Source organism: Rattus norvegicus, chromosome 6, assembly GCF_036323735.1.
Source record: "Rattus norvegicus strain BN/NHsdMcwi chromosome 6, GRCr8, whole genome shotgun sequence".
Classification (NCBI taxonomy): domain Eukaryota; kingdom Metazoa; phylum Chordata; class Mammalia; order Rodentia; family Muridae; genus Rattus; species Rattus norvegicus.
In genome coordinates this window covers 126,028,165-126,043,532 of record NC_086024.1, presented here as the reverse complement: position 1 = coordinate 126,043,532, position 15,368 = coordinate 126,028,165, and the positions used below count along the sequence as shown (strand labels likewise).

At 39.3% G+C, this 15,368-nt stretch overlaps 1 protein-coding gene across 7 annotated transcripts in view; it reads left to right on the top strand.

Moving 5' to 3' along the window:
* Ppp4r3a (protein phosphatase 4, regulatory subunit 3A) overlaps nucleotides 1-11,465 on the top strand; it is a 66,262-nt gene extending 54,797 nt beyond the window's left edge. For 6 of the 7 annotated variants that reach the window (XM_063261975.1, XM_039112354.2, XM_039112355.2 and 3 more), the window contains exons 10-15: nucleotides 695-853; nucleotides 6,003-6,172; nucleotides 7,027-7,169; nucleotides 8,344-8,534; nucleotides 8,935-9,161; nucleotides 10,214-11,465. In XM_063261975.1, coding sequence (XP_063118045.1) covers nucleotides 695-853; nucleotides 6,003-6,172; nucleotides 7,027-7,169; nucleotides 8,344-8,534; nucleotides 8,935-9,161; nucleotides 10,214-10,324 — 1,001 coding nt within the window. In that variant the 3' untranslated portion in view covers nucleotides 10,325-11,465. Of the gene's footprint in view, nucleotides 1-694; nucleotides 854-4,900; nucleotides 5,057-6,002; nucleotides 6,173-7,026; nucleotides 7,170-8,343; nucleotides 8,535-8,934; nucleotides 9,162-10,213 lie in introns of those variants that run through there. The other variant, XM_039112357.2, reaches the window with a different exon arrangement.
* The last annotated feature ends 3,903 nt before the right edge of the window (nucleotides 11,466-15,368 follow it).

Genomic DNA, 15,368 nt, shown 5'->3' with positions numbered 1-15,368 from the left:
AGCGCTCTACCACTAAGCTAAATCCCCAACAGCATGGCAAACTCTTATAGCAAACTCTGGTAGTTTATTCCTTGGGATGGGGTGGGGATAGTTTTAATGTCATTGGGAAATAGCTGTTGAGGCTCTTATCTAGGAACCCATACATTATTTTCCCTTAATTTTACAATTCAGTATATTTAATTTAAGACATTCAATTTATAGTATTATTATTCATGTATTAATAAAAACTGTAATAGTGTTGATGTATGATTATGAAAAGAAAACTTACCTTTTTTCTCTGTCTCTGAAGTGCTAGAATTTAACATGCCCAGCACATTAAATAAACTCTTGTGTAACCCTAGAAATCAAATCTTTGAAATACCATCTTATTTCTGTGGGTGTTTATTCATATTGGATAAAATTTGAGGCCCGTTTCCAAATTAACATGTTTAAGACAACAGAACTTGTAGAAGGTACTGTGCTATAATCAATGGTTGTAGAAAAAACTTTTAGAGACTTGCTGACTCTAACGAATAAAGATTAATAAGTATCCTTTTGTTAGAAGCTCATTGTGAATATGAAGAAAACAGAATGCAACGAAATCAGGGGGAGCAGAGAGACATAATTACACCAAAGATAATGGGTGTTTGCTGTGATTTCTTATACTGTTTTTTGTCTGTTCAACATACATATGATCATGTTTTGCTTATTTTAGATGATTTTCAGACTGCGCAGTTACTAGCACTTGTATTGGAATTGCTAACATTTTGTGTGGAGCACCATACCTACCACATAAAGAACTATATTATCAATAAGGACATTCTTCGCAGAGTGCTAGTTCTTATGGCCTCCAAGCATGCTTTCTTGGCGTTATGTAAGTGCTTCTTAAAGAATTCTTTATCTTCCTCTATTATTCTGTTTATAGCTTTAAAGCTCATTGCTAAGAACATGACTGACTGAAGGGTCATCAGACAAGTTCATTAGTGCAAGTTCATGCTCTGATGACATAGTTTGGCAGGAGATAAGGAAGAACTTCATTCATACAGAGTTGAGTGGCAAGAAGGTATCTGCCAGGTCAAGTCATATTTCCACTAATGGTCTTCCACTAAATCCTTCTTTGCTGATTTGGTCTATTATTTTTGAGCCAAGTGGTAAGTAACTACAGTTTAACCAAAACTACCAGTGGTCTGTTCTTTTGTATAACCTACAAACTGAAAAAATGGTTTAATATTTTCTTTAAAAGCAGTTTAATAAAAGAAAAAATATTACAGAGATTATACGTGGCCCACAGAACCTAAAATGTGTACATGTGGGCCTTTATGGAGAAGGTTTGTGAACTATTTCATAGCTACATAGCTTTTGTTTTTGGTTTGCTGGGGTGGGGTATTTGTTTTGTTATTGTTTTAACTTTTTTTTTTTTAAGATTTATTCATTTATTATATATAAATACACTGTAGCTGTCTTCAGACACACCAGAAGAGGGCATCAGATCTCTTTACAGATGGTTGTGAGCCACCATGTGGTTGCTGGGAATTGAACTCAGGACCTCTGGAAGAGTAGTCGGGTGCTCTTAACCACAGAGCCATCTCTCCAGCCCTTGTTTTAACTTTTTATCGATAGTGTTTCTGCAGCCCAGGCTGGCATTAGGCTCACAGCAATCCTCATGCCTTGACTGCCAGAGTGCTGGAGTTCTAGGTGCAAGCTACCATTCCAGCTTTACACGCAGTGATTTTTATTTGTGTGAAGTACTATCAATTAAGTCTAATACCGAAAACATTTACATGCACTTGACCACTGCACTGTACCCTTAGCCCAAGAACAACAGTACATTTTTAACAAGATTGTTGTTTGTTTTTAAGATCATTCTTACCCTTTCTTTTAAAGCTGATATTTACAATGTTGAGACCTTAGTTTATTATAGTAAATCATGCTTGTGAATTAGAAGTAGGTTAACTCATAGCGCTTTGGCTGTGCTGTAGCCAGACTTCTTGAGTAATAAGTTTGCATATCTAATAGTTATTGGTAAGTTGACTGACCAAGTTTAGGGATCCTCTGGAGGCTGGGATACTGCCAAGTAACTTTTACCAGTTGGCTTTTAAAGGTAAGTTGGTTTTTGGGTTTTTTTGTTTGTTTTTAAGGCTTCATGTTTTCGCTTAACGAGTTTCTTTGACACACATGTGATGAACATACATGTACTTGGAATGTGTCTTTTTGTAAGTTGAAAAGATAGAGAATATTGGATTCATTTATTTTCCACTGACTATTCAGAACACTAAATATTAGTCATAGCATTTATATTACTACAAGACTTAGGATTTTCTGAAGACTACAAACAGTAAATCATCTTCTACCAGTGAGCTCAGCACAGACAAAGAAGGGCTTGGGGGTTAAAAAGATGACTCTGTGGTTAAGTTGGTCTTCCAGAAGATCTGAATTTGATTGCCAGCACCCACATGACAATTCATAACTGGCTGACACCCGCTTCTGGCACCAGGCACATGGTACCTAGACATACATGTGGGCAGAACAACAGACATGTGAAACATTTCCCCATATACTTACCATAGGAGAGATGATGGTGCCAAGGTCAAGTTCTTTTAAGTCACCATAAAGAATTTTGTCTAGGAAAGGAATTTGGGAAGGGAGAAACTGAATGAATAGGCTAAATTTAGATAGTTTTATTTCAACAAATAATCAGGTACGGTGCCACCTATAATTCTGGTACTTCAAAGGGTAGGCAGGCAGGCCTGTCTGAGTTCAAGACAGGGCTACATAGACCTGTCTCCAAAGAGGGGGCAGGAGATGAAGGGAAACTAAACACCAGCTACTATTATATTTCATTGAATCTGAGATTGAATCTTTATATACTTATCATCTCAAACTAAGGTAAGCCTTACAGTTGGTAGCATAACATTTATAATTAGTTTTGTTTGCATAATTTATTAGGAAAGATTGTGAAAACTAAAATCCAATTTAATAAGAATGGAACTTGGAGAATCATGGTAATGACTTGTTCTAGAGTGGTGTGTTTTGCTGTACATGGGAAACCTGAGTGCCAGCAGAAGAGTGTCAGGACATGGAAGCTAAAATAAAAGGCCTTTTCTTTAGTTCAGGCACTCCTATGTCTTCTTTTCTTGCAATATTGTAAAAAGAATTATAATCTAATAAGAACTATGTAGAGAATTATTCTACAAGATGAAAATCCTATTGGAAACTGCAGTTTTATCTTAGATATATTTTATTCATATTTTATAACTGACAAGTTACCTAAATTCTTCGTAGTTGGCCTCTTTTCCCAGACTTAAGAGTGAGAGGATCTCAGACAATAGCAGTCATCAATAAGTCCTTTATAAAGATTGTATACATTTGGTAAAACAAGACTTAAGACTTATGGTACATTGAAATCTAGTTAGGTATACTATTTCAGAGAGAATTTTATAAATTAGATATACATCATACATGTAGCATCTATTTACTGTGCTTTTTTAAGGTTTTGGGTACTTTTATGTTGACCTAGGTAGTTTTGTTAGAAAGTAGATTGGTGGATAAAAGTAGCTTGCTGCTGAGTTTGGTCCCTTGAACCTACATGGTGGTAGAGGACCAACTGCTAAACGCTATTTCTGACCTCCACATGTGAGCCATGGCACACACATTTCTCTTCTCAAGCATACTAAATGGAGAATAGAAACAGAACTCTGTAAAAAGAATAAAGCTTTATTACAAAGCCAGAGCAGCGCTCAATGGTAGAGTGCTTTACCTGGCATACTAGAGCCCTGACCTCAGCCCTCAGCATCGCTGGGATGGGATGGAGGAAGAAGCTGGGCTTTTGTGCAAAGCTTCCATTATTAGTTCCATGTGTGGCAATGAGTCTCAGACTTACTCCATGAAATCTTGTATCAATGTACTACAAACAAGTGATCAAAATGGAACACAGGAGATTCCTCCTCTGTTCTAATGAAGATTGCAGATGTTGTGAGCGGAAATGGTACGCTTTACATTTAAAATGCTATGGTTATGCCAATTGGGCATGGCTAGGAAGTTTCTCAAATCTCCTTGAATGGCTGGAATTTATAGAATTGACTGGTAACATTTGGAAAACAACTTGTTACTCAGTAGCAAAAAATAATAGTATTTGGTTATTTTTGATGTGGAGCTGTTGGGTGAGTTTAAACAATTATTGATGTAAATCAGGACAAATGGAAATAAGAGAGAGAAACAACATTTCCCTCTTCCCACCCCCCATCCCACCCCCAAAAAATCACCTAGAACTACTTTCTACTATATCAGCACTTCTGGGTTAGGTGTGCTTTTAAGGAGTTGTTAAGGGTCTCGTCTGCTTGTCCTGGCCTCACTGAATTCTGAAAAGGTAGGAAATTCTTTTCACATGCCTGGAACTACATATATAGCATCGGGGTTAATGTGATGTTTTGATAGGACACAAGTCTCCACAAAGCCTGCAGAGTTAGATTACTAAATCTTAGAATGATAATAATAAGCTCTAGCTTACTAAATGTTTAGAATTTAGCCTGAGCTTTTGATTTTTATCAAAACAAGTGGAGCTGTCCCACTAAGTTCTTTTGCCAGCTAACCAAAATCAAGAGATATCACTGTTTTAGAAATAAACCCTGTCAGGTCTTCATTCACCACACAGAACAATGCCTCTTGCTGCTTAAAAGGTCTTCACCTTACTTAATGTTTTTAAATTTTTTTTCAGTAGTTTGAAAATAAAATGCAGTTATTACTCTAAACTATTTTGAAACTCCCTGCCCAGAGTGTTTCTTTATGAAGACACACTCTTAAATAAGTTGGATTGTTAGGGCAGTTTCTAACCAACTGTACCTAATTGGGCATTCACTTGTGGACCTCTTTGTGCCAACTAAAGAGAAATTGAGCTGCTTTACTCCTCTGCCTTCCCACCCAGAAACCGTGTCAGCATGGTTGCCTGGCTACCTGCTCATGAAGGACTTGATTAATAACAAATTGGCAATTTAACGAGCCACTTCCATGATCTCCAAAGAAACCAAAATACAAACACAAAATTTAATCTTGCCAACCGAAGACGATGTGACTACATGAAGTGAGTATGCTTTTTTGAACTGTTTACAGTAATTGGGGCATTAACTTACTGATAATTCCACGTAGGTTAAAGAGGGCTTTGCTGAAGTCTAGCTGTCTAAGTATATTTGGATCTTGATGAATGGTGACTTAAGTAACACCCCATATTTCAAGATGCAAATATATATTTGCTGATCTGTAAGTTAAAGCCTAATTATTAAAAGGAAAACTAGGGGAAAGTTAAAAAGCATACTCGCTGTAATGAGAGTAGAGGACCGAATTTTAAAACGATCTAAATTTATATCTAAACCATGGGAAGGCAATTTTGGGGGCATGCAGATTTTTGTGGTTTCTTGTCCTTTTTTTTTTTTTTTTTTTAAACCACATCTACAAATAAACCATTAACTCTATAAAATAGTAAGAGTGTCCAAAAACTTGAAGATAAAGTTATAGTAAAGTGGATTGCCCTAATAAAACAGTGCTCTTTTTGGTTGCTTTAAAATGTATTTAAAGAAGTGTGATGAAAGGATTATCACCCTAAGTATTATGATAATCTGTCCTTACCTCAGCAATAAAATACATTTTGGTTGATAGTGATTGATGTTCCCAGAACTTTTCTGGCTTTCTAAGACTTGTGTTCTATGATAACATACACTACCTTTTTTTCCAAGGCAGGCAGGGTCTCCTCACATTCTCGCCCTGGCTGTCCTAGAACTCACTATGTAGCCCCCTCTGACCTTCAACTCTTAGCAAACCTCTTTCTCAGACTCCTAGAGTTTGATTACAAGCATAAACTTTACATCCTACTGACACGTCACTGTTGCGAATGCCTTTTCTTACAGTCCTCTCAAGATCCTTATGTTCAGGTTCATATGCTGTACACAAGTGAGCCTGGCTGTCTGTTAAATAGATTCTGTTTGTTGACTCTGAGACGTAGAAGTTTCAACAGCGATACTTCTGTGTTTCAGGTGCCCTCCGTTTTAAGAGAAAAATCATTGGATTAAAAGATGAATTTTATAACCGCTACATAATGAAAAGTTTTTTATTTGAACCTGTAGTCAAAGCATTTCTCAACAACGGATCTCGTTACAATCTGATGAACTCCGCCATAATAGAAATGTTTGAATTTATCAGAGTGGTAGGTTCTGTCTTCTTACCTAGGGTTTTGGTTTTAATATGTCTGAGAAACTTGCGTATTACTGGCATTTCAAGAGATTTTCTTTAAGAATCATGCTACAAAACCTAAAAGTAATTAAATTTAGACTAATAAGAAACCCCAAAACTATCTGGCATACTTTATAGAGCCTAGAGGTGGTGGCTTGCATCCATAATCCTAGTACTCCTAAGACCCTATCTCAGACAAAAGGAAGAATTGTGACACGATATACAGAACTTGAGAGCTGGGCAGTGGTGGCACACACTTTTAATTCCAGGACTCAGGAGGCAGAGGAAGTCAGATCTCTGAGTTTACAGAGTGACTTCCAGGATAGCCAAGGCTCCACAGAGAAACCCTGTGTGGGGGGGAGGGGGACATGCAGAGCCTGCCATTTCATCATTCTAAAGTGCATTCTCTGAGGGCAGTGTTCTGTGTTACTGTGTGGCTGCCACAGACGTCCATCTCCAGAACTTTGTGTTTAGAGATGAGGGAGGGCCTCACTCTGCAGTTCAGGTTGGCTTCATCTCTGACAGCTCTGACAGTACTGGTATTGCGAGTGTGTACCACTGTGTCCATTCTTGGGGAACCAGAATCACTAAGACTTGGATATCTGCTCTGGAAATACCTGTGGACAGTTCCCAGGAACACCAAAAGCTGCAGGCTATGGAAGATGCCAGTGTATTATATATACTCTCTATTTTCATTGTCTCACTACTTTTAAAATTGTACACTAACTACAATTAAACTTTGGGTGAGTCTTAGGAATTACCACAGTAATGCCTAATCTTGTTAATGTTTTCATATCTGATTTATTCCACTATAATTCTTTTCTGTAGGAAGATATAAAATCATTAACTGCCCATGTAATTGAGAATTATTGGAAAGCACTAGAAGATGTAGATTATGTGCAGACTTTTAAAGGATTAAAATTGAGGTTTGAACAGCAAAGAGAAAGGCAAGACAACCCAAAACTCGACAGGTAAGTTACTACGTATGTGTGTGTTCATTGTTCAGCAGTAGATTGTGGTTCTGGCTTTCATGTTTTTTGTCAGTATTTGAGTTGCCGGGCAGAGAGAAGGTGGGAAGGCATGCAGAGAAACTGTGGGAAATGGAGTTGTCATTGCCTTTTTTTTTTTTTTTTTTCTTCAACATTTTTTATTTTTTGTGTCTGTGTTCACATACAAGTACACTGTGTTGGTGCTGTAGCCTCAGGACTGAGAGCAGGAACGGGTTGTCTCCTTCTGCCGTGTGGTTCTGGGCTCAAGCTCAGGTTTGTCATACTTGGCAGGACGAGCCTTTACTCTTATTTTTTTTTTTTTTTCTGGGGCTGGGGACCGAACCCAGGACCTTGCGCTTCCTAGGTAAACGCTCTACCACTGAGCCAAATCCCCAACCCCGCGCCTTTACTCTTTACACCGTGAGCCAAATCCCCAACCCTGCGCCTTTACTCTTTACACCGTCTTGCTGATGCCCATGCTGGTTTTGTTTCTGAAAGTATAGATAAATTATAGTAAGATCTTCAGACACCAACATAAACTGATAATAGTAGTAAGGCTCCATATTTAATATTATCTTACGTATAGATTATTTAAAATACCACATACCTTCTTAAATAACTAGATTCATATTTGCAGTTTGGGTTGGTTTTCCCAAGGGAGATGGGGAGGGAGGGAAGAGAGAGGAGAGAGATCTGCAAGTATGTCTTATGTCTGTGCACCAGGGGCATGCCTGACAACCACAGAGAACAGAAGAGTGTGCTGGATTCCCTGGAACTAGAGATACAAATAATTGTGAACTGCTGTTGGGTGCTAGGAGTTGAATCCAGGTCCTAACTACTGTGCCATCTCTAGCCTCTGTAGTATGGTTCAAAAATCTGTACATTCTGAGGTTGGGGATTTGGCACAAGGCCCTGGGTTCGGTCCCCAGCTCGGGGGGGGGGGGGGGGGGAATCCGTACATTGATCTAGAACAGTTACCATTTTGGAAATAGGGAGTTTGATTCTAGTAGTTTATATTACATTTGATAGGGTCCGTCTTTTAATTATGTATTTGTTTGAGTGTGGTTTGGCATTTGCTTATAGTGGTGCCAGTGATCAGGCCCAGGATATTGTTTAAGCAGTACCTCAGCCCTTACAGTCTTCCATTTTCTCATAGCATGCGGTCCATCTTGAGGAATCATCGATACCGACGAGATGCCAGGACACTAGAAGATGAAGAAGAGATGTGGTTCAACACAGATGAAGATGACATGGAAGACGGAGAAGCTGTGGTGTCTCCATCTGACAAAACCAAGAATGATGACGATATTATGGATCCAATAAGTAAATTTATGGAAAGGAAGAAATGTATGTTGAAACAAAGGGCAAGGGAAACTGAGGCTCTCAGCCCTGGTCCTTCATTTCTTGAGAAAATGATTAGTGGCTACTGTGAATATATGATAAGTCAAAGGCTCACAGGGTGCGGCTGAATTGCTGACTGTGTCGAGGTGTCGGCTGAGTTTCCTAATGTAAGGAAGATGGTGTGGAGGTTATGGATACTAAGTGTAATACTGAAGATCATACTTCTGCATTGTGATACTTGCTAGATAATGTGTTGTTACTTGGATAGGCTTTGTTCATAGGTTGGGCTTCATGCAGGGTTGTCCTCAGCAAAGAAAGAAGCTGGTACCAGTGTCTTGGTGTCACTTCATTTGGAGGAATTAAGGAAAAGAAGTGAGTGACAGGTATTCTACATTCTCGTTTTTAGTGAAAGAGAGTGAAGAAAAGGAGGTGCTTCTGAAAACTAATCTTTCTGGACGACAGAGCCCGAGTTTCAAACTTTCCTTGTCCAGTGGGACAAAGACTAACCTCACCAGCCAGTCATCCGCCACAAGCCTGCCTGGTTCTCCAGGATCACCTGGGTCCCCAGGCTCTCCTGGCTCTCCTGGATCCGTCCCTAAGAGTACATCTCAGCCGGCAGCTATTACCACAAAGGTACACACATACTTGGGAGTCCGCACATGCTGCCTTTCCTACCATGCTTTACGCTTGCTCAGCAGTCTTTATGCCTGGATTCTCTCTTTGGTTTTCTTTTCTGGAATTAGCTAAATGTTGTGAACTGGAAGGTGAGACCTCATCACAACCACTCCCTAAACTTATGTGTCCAGTGCAAATCAATAGTCTGCCTTTGGTATTTTTTTAATTCATAAACTACAGGTTCTTCTTTACCTTTCCCAGTTAGAACCCAGGTGAAAATTTGGGAGGGGGAGCAGTTGTTTCTGTTTATATGTGTGAACACATCAAAGCACGTGTGGAGGAGGTCAGTTCTCCTTCTGTCGTGTGTGTCTCTAAGATCAAGCTTAGGTCATTAGGCTTGATAGAAAGTACTGTGCTATCTTGCTTGCCCCACAGTCTGATTTCATCTGACACAGGTAGGAGATCCCTCAGAAGTAAGGCTGAGTCTAACATTGTTGAGGTAAAGGCATAGGCAGAGTGATAGGAATTTTCATAGTCATTCAAGTTGTACTGTCTTTTGAGAAGCAGGGCTGAAAGGGAAATCCAAAAGAAATAATGATAGAGAAACAGTAGAATCTCTTTCCTATCTGCCCACCCTGCATTTTGATACCATTTTATCTTTTATGTTGAAATACATTTGGGCCAGGCATCGTACTGCAAGTCAATAATCCTAGCTACTCAAGAGACTTAGAAGATTGCTAGTTTAAGGCCTGCCTGGGCAACTTAAGATCCTGGCTCAAAAGGTATACAAGAGGGCTACGCATGTGACAGTTGTAGATAAAGCCCTTGGCCTGAGCATACATGAAGCCTTGGGTTCAACCCCAATACCATGTAAAAAGGAATTTTATACACTTAGTCATAAGCCATTTTAAGTAGCTTAAAAGGACCTTACAGAAATATGGGAAATTTAGAAATGTATATAAGAGTGATTTTCAGCCTGCTGGCATTGGGCCTATATTTTTTCTCAGTTTAACATCAGGTATTTTCAAATGTAGTGGGTTTGTTCTTAAATAATTCTTATTTCTCAACAGGGAGGACTTGTGGGTCTGGTAGATTATCCTGATGATGATGAAGATGATGATGAGGATGAAGACAAGGAAGACACACTACCAGTGTCAAAGAAAGCAAAATTTGAGTCCTAATAATAGCAACTGCCTGTGATCAGTACCTGTTGACAAAACTGGTTCTTCACCCCTCCCCCTACAAAGTCCACACCAGAGTGCAGTGGTCTCTTGTGAAGGACTGACAGATCAGCCACACTGGACTTCTGCTCATCAAGTGCCAATTCAAAGGAGCAGGAGGAGGGGGATGCCGTGCAGTTAGGGGAAGACATACGCCCGTGAGCTCTCCAGCTTGGACCACACATTGCCCTTTTCTCAGGGAAGGAAATGGAAATAAAAAGCCAACAGGGCAGGGGTTTTGTCAGTGGAACTCTGGATTGACTGGTCAGTTGCTACAATCAAAACCTGCTTTCTTGGACCACGTTTGAGACTTAGAAGAATGGGTCTTTCTGCCATAGTTCCTCACTAGTAAAGAATGCCAGCAGTTTCTTGGTATAAAGAGACCTGCCTTTAAAATCGTACATTCTGAACATTTTAGTCAAGCTACAACAGGTTTGGAAAACCTTTGTGGGGGAGGGGCAAAATAAAGTATCCTCTTTTTTTAATCTGTTCCCTTTGCCCTTCAAACTGCAGATTTTTTTTCAAGGTGGGGATTTGTCCCTACTTGATTAAAGATTGAGTGGAATTCTAGATGTGGTCATTTGTGTCATAATTTTTCTTTTTGTTTCAGTTTGTTTCTGTTTTGTTTTTTCTCTCTCCCTGAGTGTATGATTAGTTGTTGAATATATATATTTGGGACCATTAAAACTTTTTTGATGTAATATAGCCTAACGTGCTGGCACCTGCTTTACATGTGTAATTTGTGTTCTACATCACAGTTCTTAATTTGTTTAGAGTTTTATGAAAGATGGTATAGTTTTTATTGACAAAAGCAAAGTAATCTTACAACTATGTGCATACAAAAGCAATACTATTTTGTGACTAAATATTTTATATTAAAATTTGCATCAGCAGCTGTCTTGAGATTTCAGGGAAATAGAGTGGAATTTAAAACTTCAACAGTTTTGTTAAACCTAGAAACATGAAATTAGTATTCCAAAGAGATTCGGAAATTTCATATCTTGGAGAAATGACGGTACATTAAATCAAAATTGAGGATGGATGATTTAAAAGTAATACTTGACTTTTGAATAATAAAAAGAAAAGTGAAGAGTAAGAGAAATTGTATTAATTGTATGTTTCTTTTCTTTCTTTTTTAAACATATGCCCTTTGGAATACGTGTTGTAAGTGGTGGTACCTAAATAAACACCCAAGGACCATTAGGTGGCACCTTATAAAACACTGTTTTTGGGTCTGGTGATGTATGTAACTTAATAGTAGAATGGGGTGGGACAGTTTCCATTTTTTCAGCTCCATTATCTCCCCCCAATGTATTCTTAAATAGGGTCTTCATTGTTAGACGTACTAAAGTGTTTTCAACGCTTTCAAATGAGTGTCTGAGTTCCATAATCCTTATTTTTAAAGGTGAAAAGCAGAACTTACTTTTAGTTACAAATGAATAAAATTTTATGCCCGGGAGAGGACATTATCCCAGCCAAGCACTTTGTGCTTCTATCCTAGCTGCTGCTTATCCTCAGTAAAAACGGGAAGTTTAGAATATACTACAGGTGTATTAAAGGTGCATGCCTTTAATCCCAGCACTTGGGAAGCTGAAGCGGGTTGATCTGGATCTTTGAGTTTGGGCAACACAATCTTAGAAAAAAGACTTCAGAGCATAATAAAAGTATAAAAGATTAATTCATTTCACTATAGAACTTTTTTGGAAAAAAAAAAACTTTACATGGACTGGCGATAGCACAGTGGTTAAGAGCACTAGATGCTCTTCCAGAGGACCAGGGTACTTAGCACCCATCTAGCTACTCAATCCATCTGTAACTACAGTTTCCGGGTGATCTGATGCCTGCTGAAGGCACTGTGCTTGCATGATGTGCACAGACATTACATGCAGGGAAACACCCACCAACGTAAATAAATAAAGATTGCTATTTTAGCCAATCGGTGGAGCACACCTTTAATCCCAGCACTTTGGAGGCAAGAGTGAGATCTCTGTAGACCAAGTTGATCACCTATAAGAACAACAAGTGTTTAAGCACCGATCCTTTTTCCAACCCTCTTTTCTTTTGAGACAAGCACTAGGTAACTTAGAACTCACTATCTAGACCAGACTGGCCTTCCTGAATGCTGGGGTCATTGTTCAGTGACAGCTTGGAGGTAGACCTCCTCCTGAGTCAGATTTGGGCTGTTAATAATTGAAATTAACGACTATCTTAGGGAGTTTTTTGTTGTTGTTTGGTCTCACTATGTAAACCAGTCACAGAGGTCTACCTGCCTCTGCCTCAAGAATATATGCTACCATACCAGAGTCAACTTAACCTTGTATATATAGAGGAAAGAAATAAGATCTAAGTCAACACCATCTTCACTGTTACCTAGAATATTTTGTGTCAACTAATGATGGTATCTTAAACATTCTTTTTTCTAAGAAAGCATTTCTAGCTGAACTCAGGATCTTCCTGGCTTTGCAGAATGATTCTTGGGACACTTGCTTTGATATCAAGACACTTGGGCAGAAGACGGACTCATGGCTTATCTTCATAAATCAATTACTTTAAAGAATTCTGTATTGGTGTTTTGCCGTGCTTGTCAGATTACTGCTTTCTTAGCTCTTTGTGCTTATGGTTATTTAAGCAAACTTGATGAAGGTTTGCCACAAAATAGGTAAAAAGGAACTTCTAGTGGAGATCTACCATTAGCCAGAAATTACCAGACATTCATCCCTGAAATTGGCACTTAACCAAGAGACTACAGTATTGTTTCCACTCTGGGTATTCAGCCCTGGACTCTAGAATCCTACACACATGCAGTAAGTCCATACTCCTAAGTTTGGTACCTGGTGTGAGTATGGTATAAATTGTTTTCACCTTAATGATACCAGTGAGTTGTTTGTAGTATTTGAGGTGAAAAAAGTTAAAACTTATCCCCTGAAGTGATGGAAGCTTTATAATTACTCCAGAAATCCTCTCTCCCACAAGTTCCAATGGGTTGAATCTGATTGCTATTTCTAGCCCAGTTGCACTCTGATCAGGTATGCAATTTTATTAGAACATCCCTCTGGTCTTTCAGCATGTTACCCAGACACCCTGTTAACCTTAGTGAGAAGCAATATCTTGTTTGAACCAACACCTCACCACAGAACCTACCACCACATCACTCTGGAAATGCTGAGTACAGAAAAGACCCATCTGTATGCAGTCTGCTAACTGCTGGCTCGTGTAGTGTACAGTTTCTCAACCATGAATGTCCCTTTTTAGTGGTTAGAAATAGAGGACTATGAACCTTTTTCATTTATTTTTTTTTAATCTGGATCTTCAGGGTAGTTTTATGAAACTAGAACTCTTACTGGTATTACTAATGTGGTTTGAATAAGTTTTTAATAATTCCTGTGGAGTATAGTGGTATAATTTAATCCCAGAGGCAGAGGCAGGCTGATCTCTGAGTTTGAGGCCAGCCTGATCTAAAAAGCACTCTAGGGCTACACACACTGTCAGGAGTGGGGAAGAGGTAATAATTACTAAAATCTAAATCTTTCCTGGCCCTACTCTGTCTCTTTAGATAGTGCGGGACGAGCACAGTTGAGGTTTTTAATCTGCTATGTAAATTCATACTGCATAGGGTAGCCTCCTTATCCTGGCTTTATCTCCCAGTTGTGCCACCCAACAGACCAGCAAAGATAGAACTCAGCCTGGGCCTGGACCTTGGGATCCTGCTTCACCCCGTATTATTTCCCTCCAGTGTGTCTCTCTGGGGCCAGCTTCCTATTTTAACCTTGTTTTAATCAGGTTGGCTTCAAGTAATTCAGTCTCACCTCCCAAATAGGTAGAAGTCCAGATGTGTCACTGCACCAGGTTTCTGGATTGTTTGGAGACAAGCACCTTGACAATTTGGGCTAGCATTCTATTCATGACCTTCTTCTGATGTCATGTGTATGTTATCACTGCCACTACCCATACATACAAACTCCTACTGATACAGGAAGAAAAATAGGTAAATCTTATATTTTACAAATTCATACAGAAATTGGTAGTATGCTCTTATAGCTTAAGCACTACTCCAGAGGAAGGTGTGGACACAGTGGTATGCTCTCAGCCTCCACGATAGTTCTGATGAGGTAGCTCCTGAGAGGTACAGACCTTACGTGTGAGAAGCCAGGACAACTGGGTGTTTGGATATTCTTCCAGTTGCTATTCAAGTACTTGAGGGGTCCATCTTTGGAAGAAGAAGGCAAGGTACGAGAGCCACAAACAAAAGAAGTCAAATGAGTATCAGGAAGCCCCAGTGTTTAAGTTCTACCTGTCCACTGATTGCTCAGCTGACTGTAAACTGACTAAGGTTATAGACAGAATGTAGAGTCAGGAGATAAAGCTTAGTGGTACCAGTCTGGCCTGCAATGTGGGAAACCCTGAATTTGGTTCCCAGCAAGTGTAATGGCAAGAGCATGTAAGTTTCTTGATCCTTATCTGTACTGAAAACTACAAAGTAACTGAGTGCTAAAGAAAAGAGTTTGTGTGAAATAACTATCCTAATGCCGTGTTACCTGAATGGATGATCACTAGTTAATATCCCAGCACTTGCTTCGGGGTTATTGGGAAGTCAAATCCAGGGCAAATGCTCTCCTACCAAGCCAGATCAGCTCTGTGTGTGTGTGTGTGTGAGAGAGAGAGACAGAGACAGAGACAGAGAACATGGATTTCAATCACTCAGCTACATTTCCAACCCTAAATATGTTGATATAGTCAAAGTGTGGAGGGAGATGACCATATCTGAAGTTTTTTGCCCTTAGTCATCCACAGTTTATGCAGCAAGAATGGTATATTGGTTAAAATTAAATACCTACAATTGACAGGACCTTGTAGAGACTACTGTGCACTGTGTAAAGTATTATCTGTCAATAGAAGTTGTTGGTCTATTGGCTTAGGCAGGAAATAGAAGGTGGGAGTTGTGGCAGGGAGAGAGGGATTCTGAGATAGTCAGGTAAGGGAAAGATCTGCCCCCAAGTGCTGATGG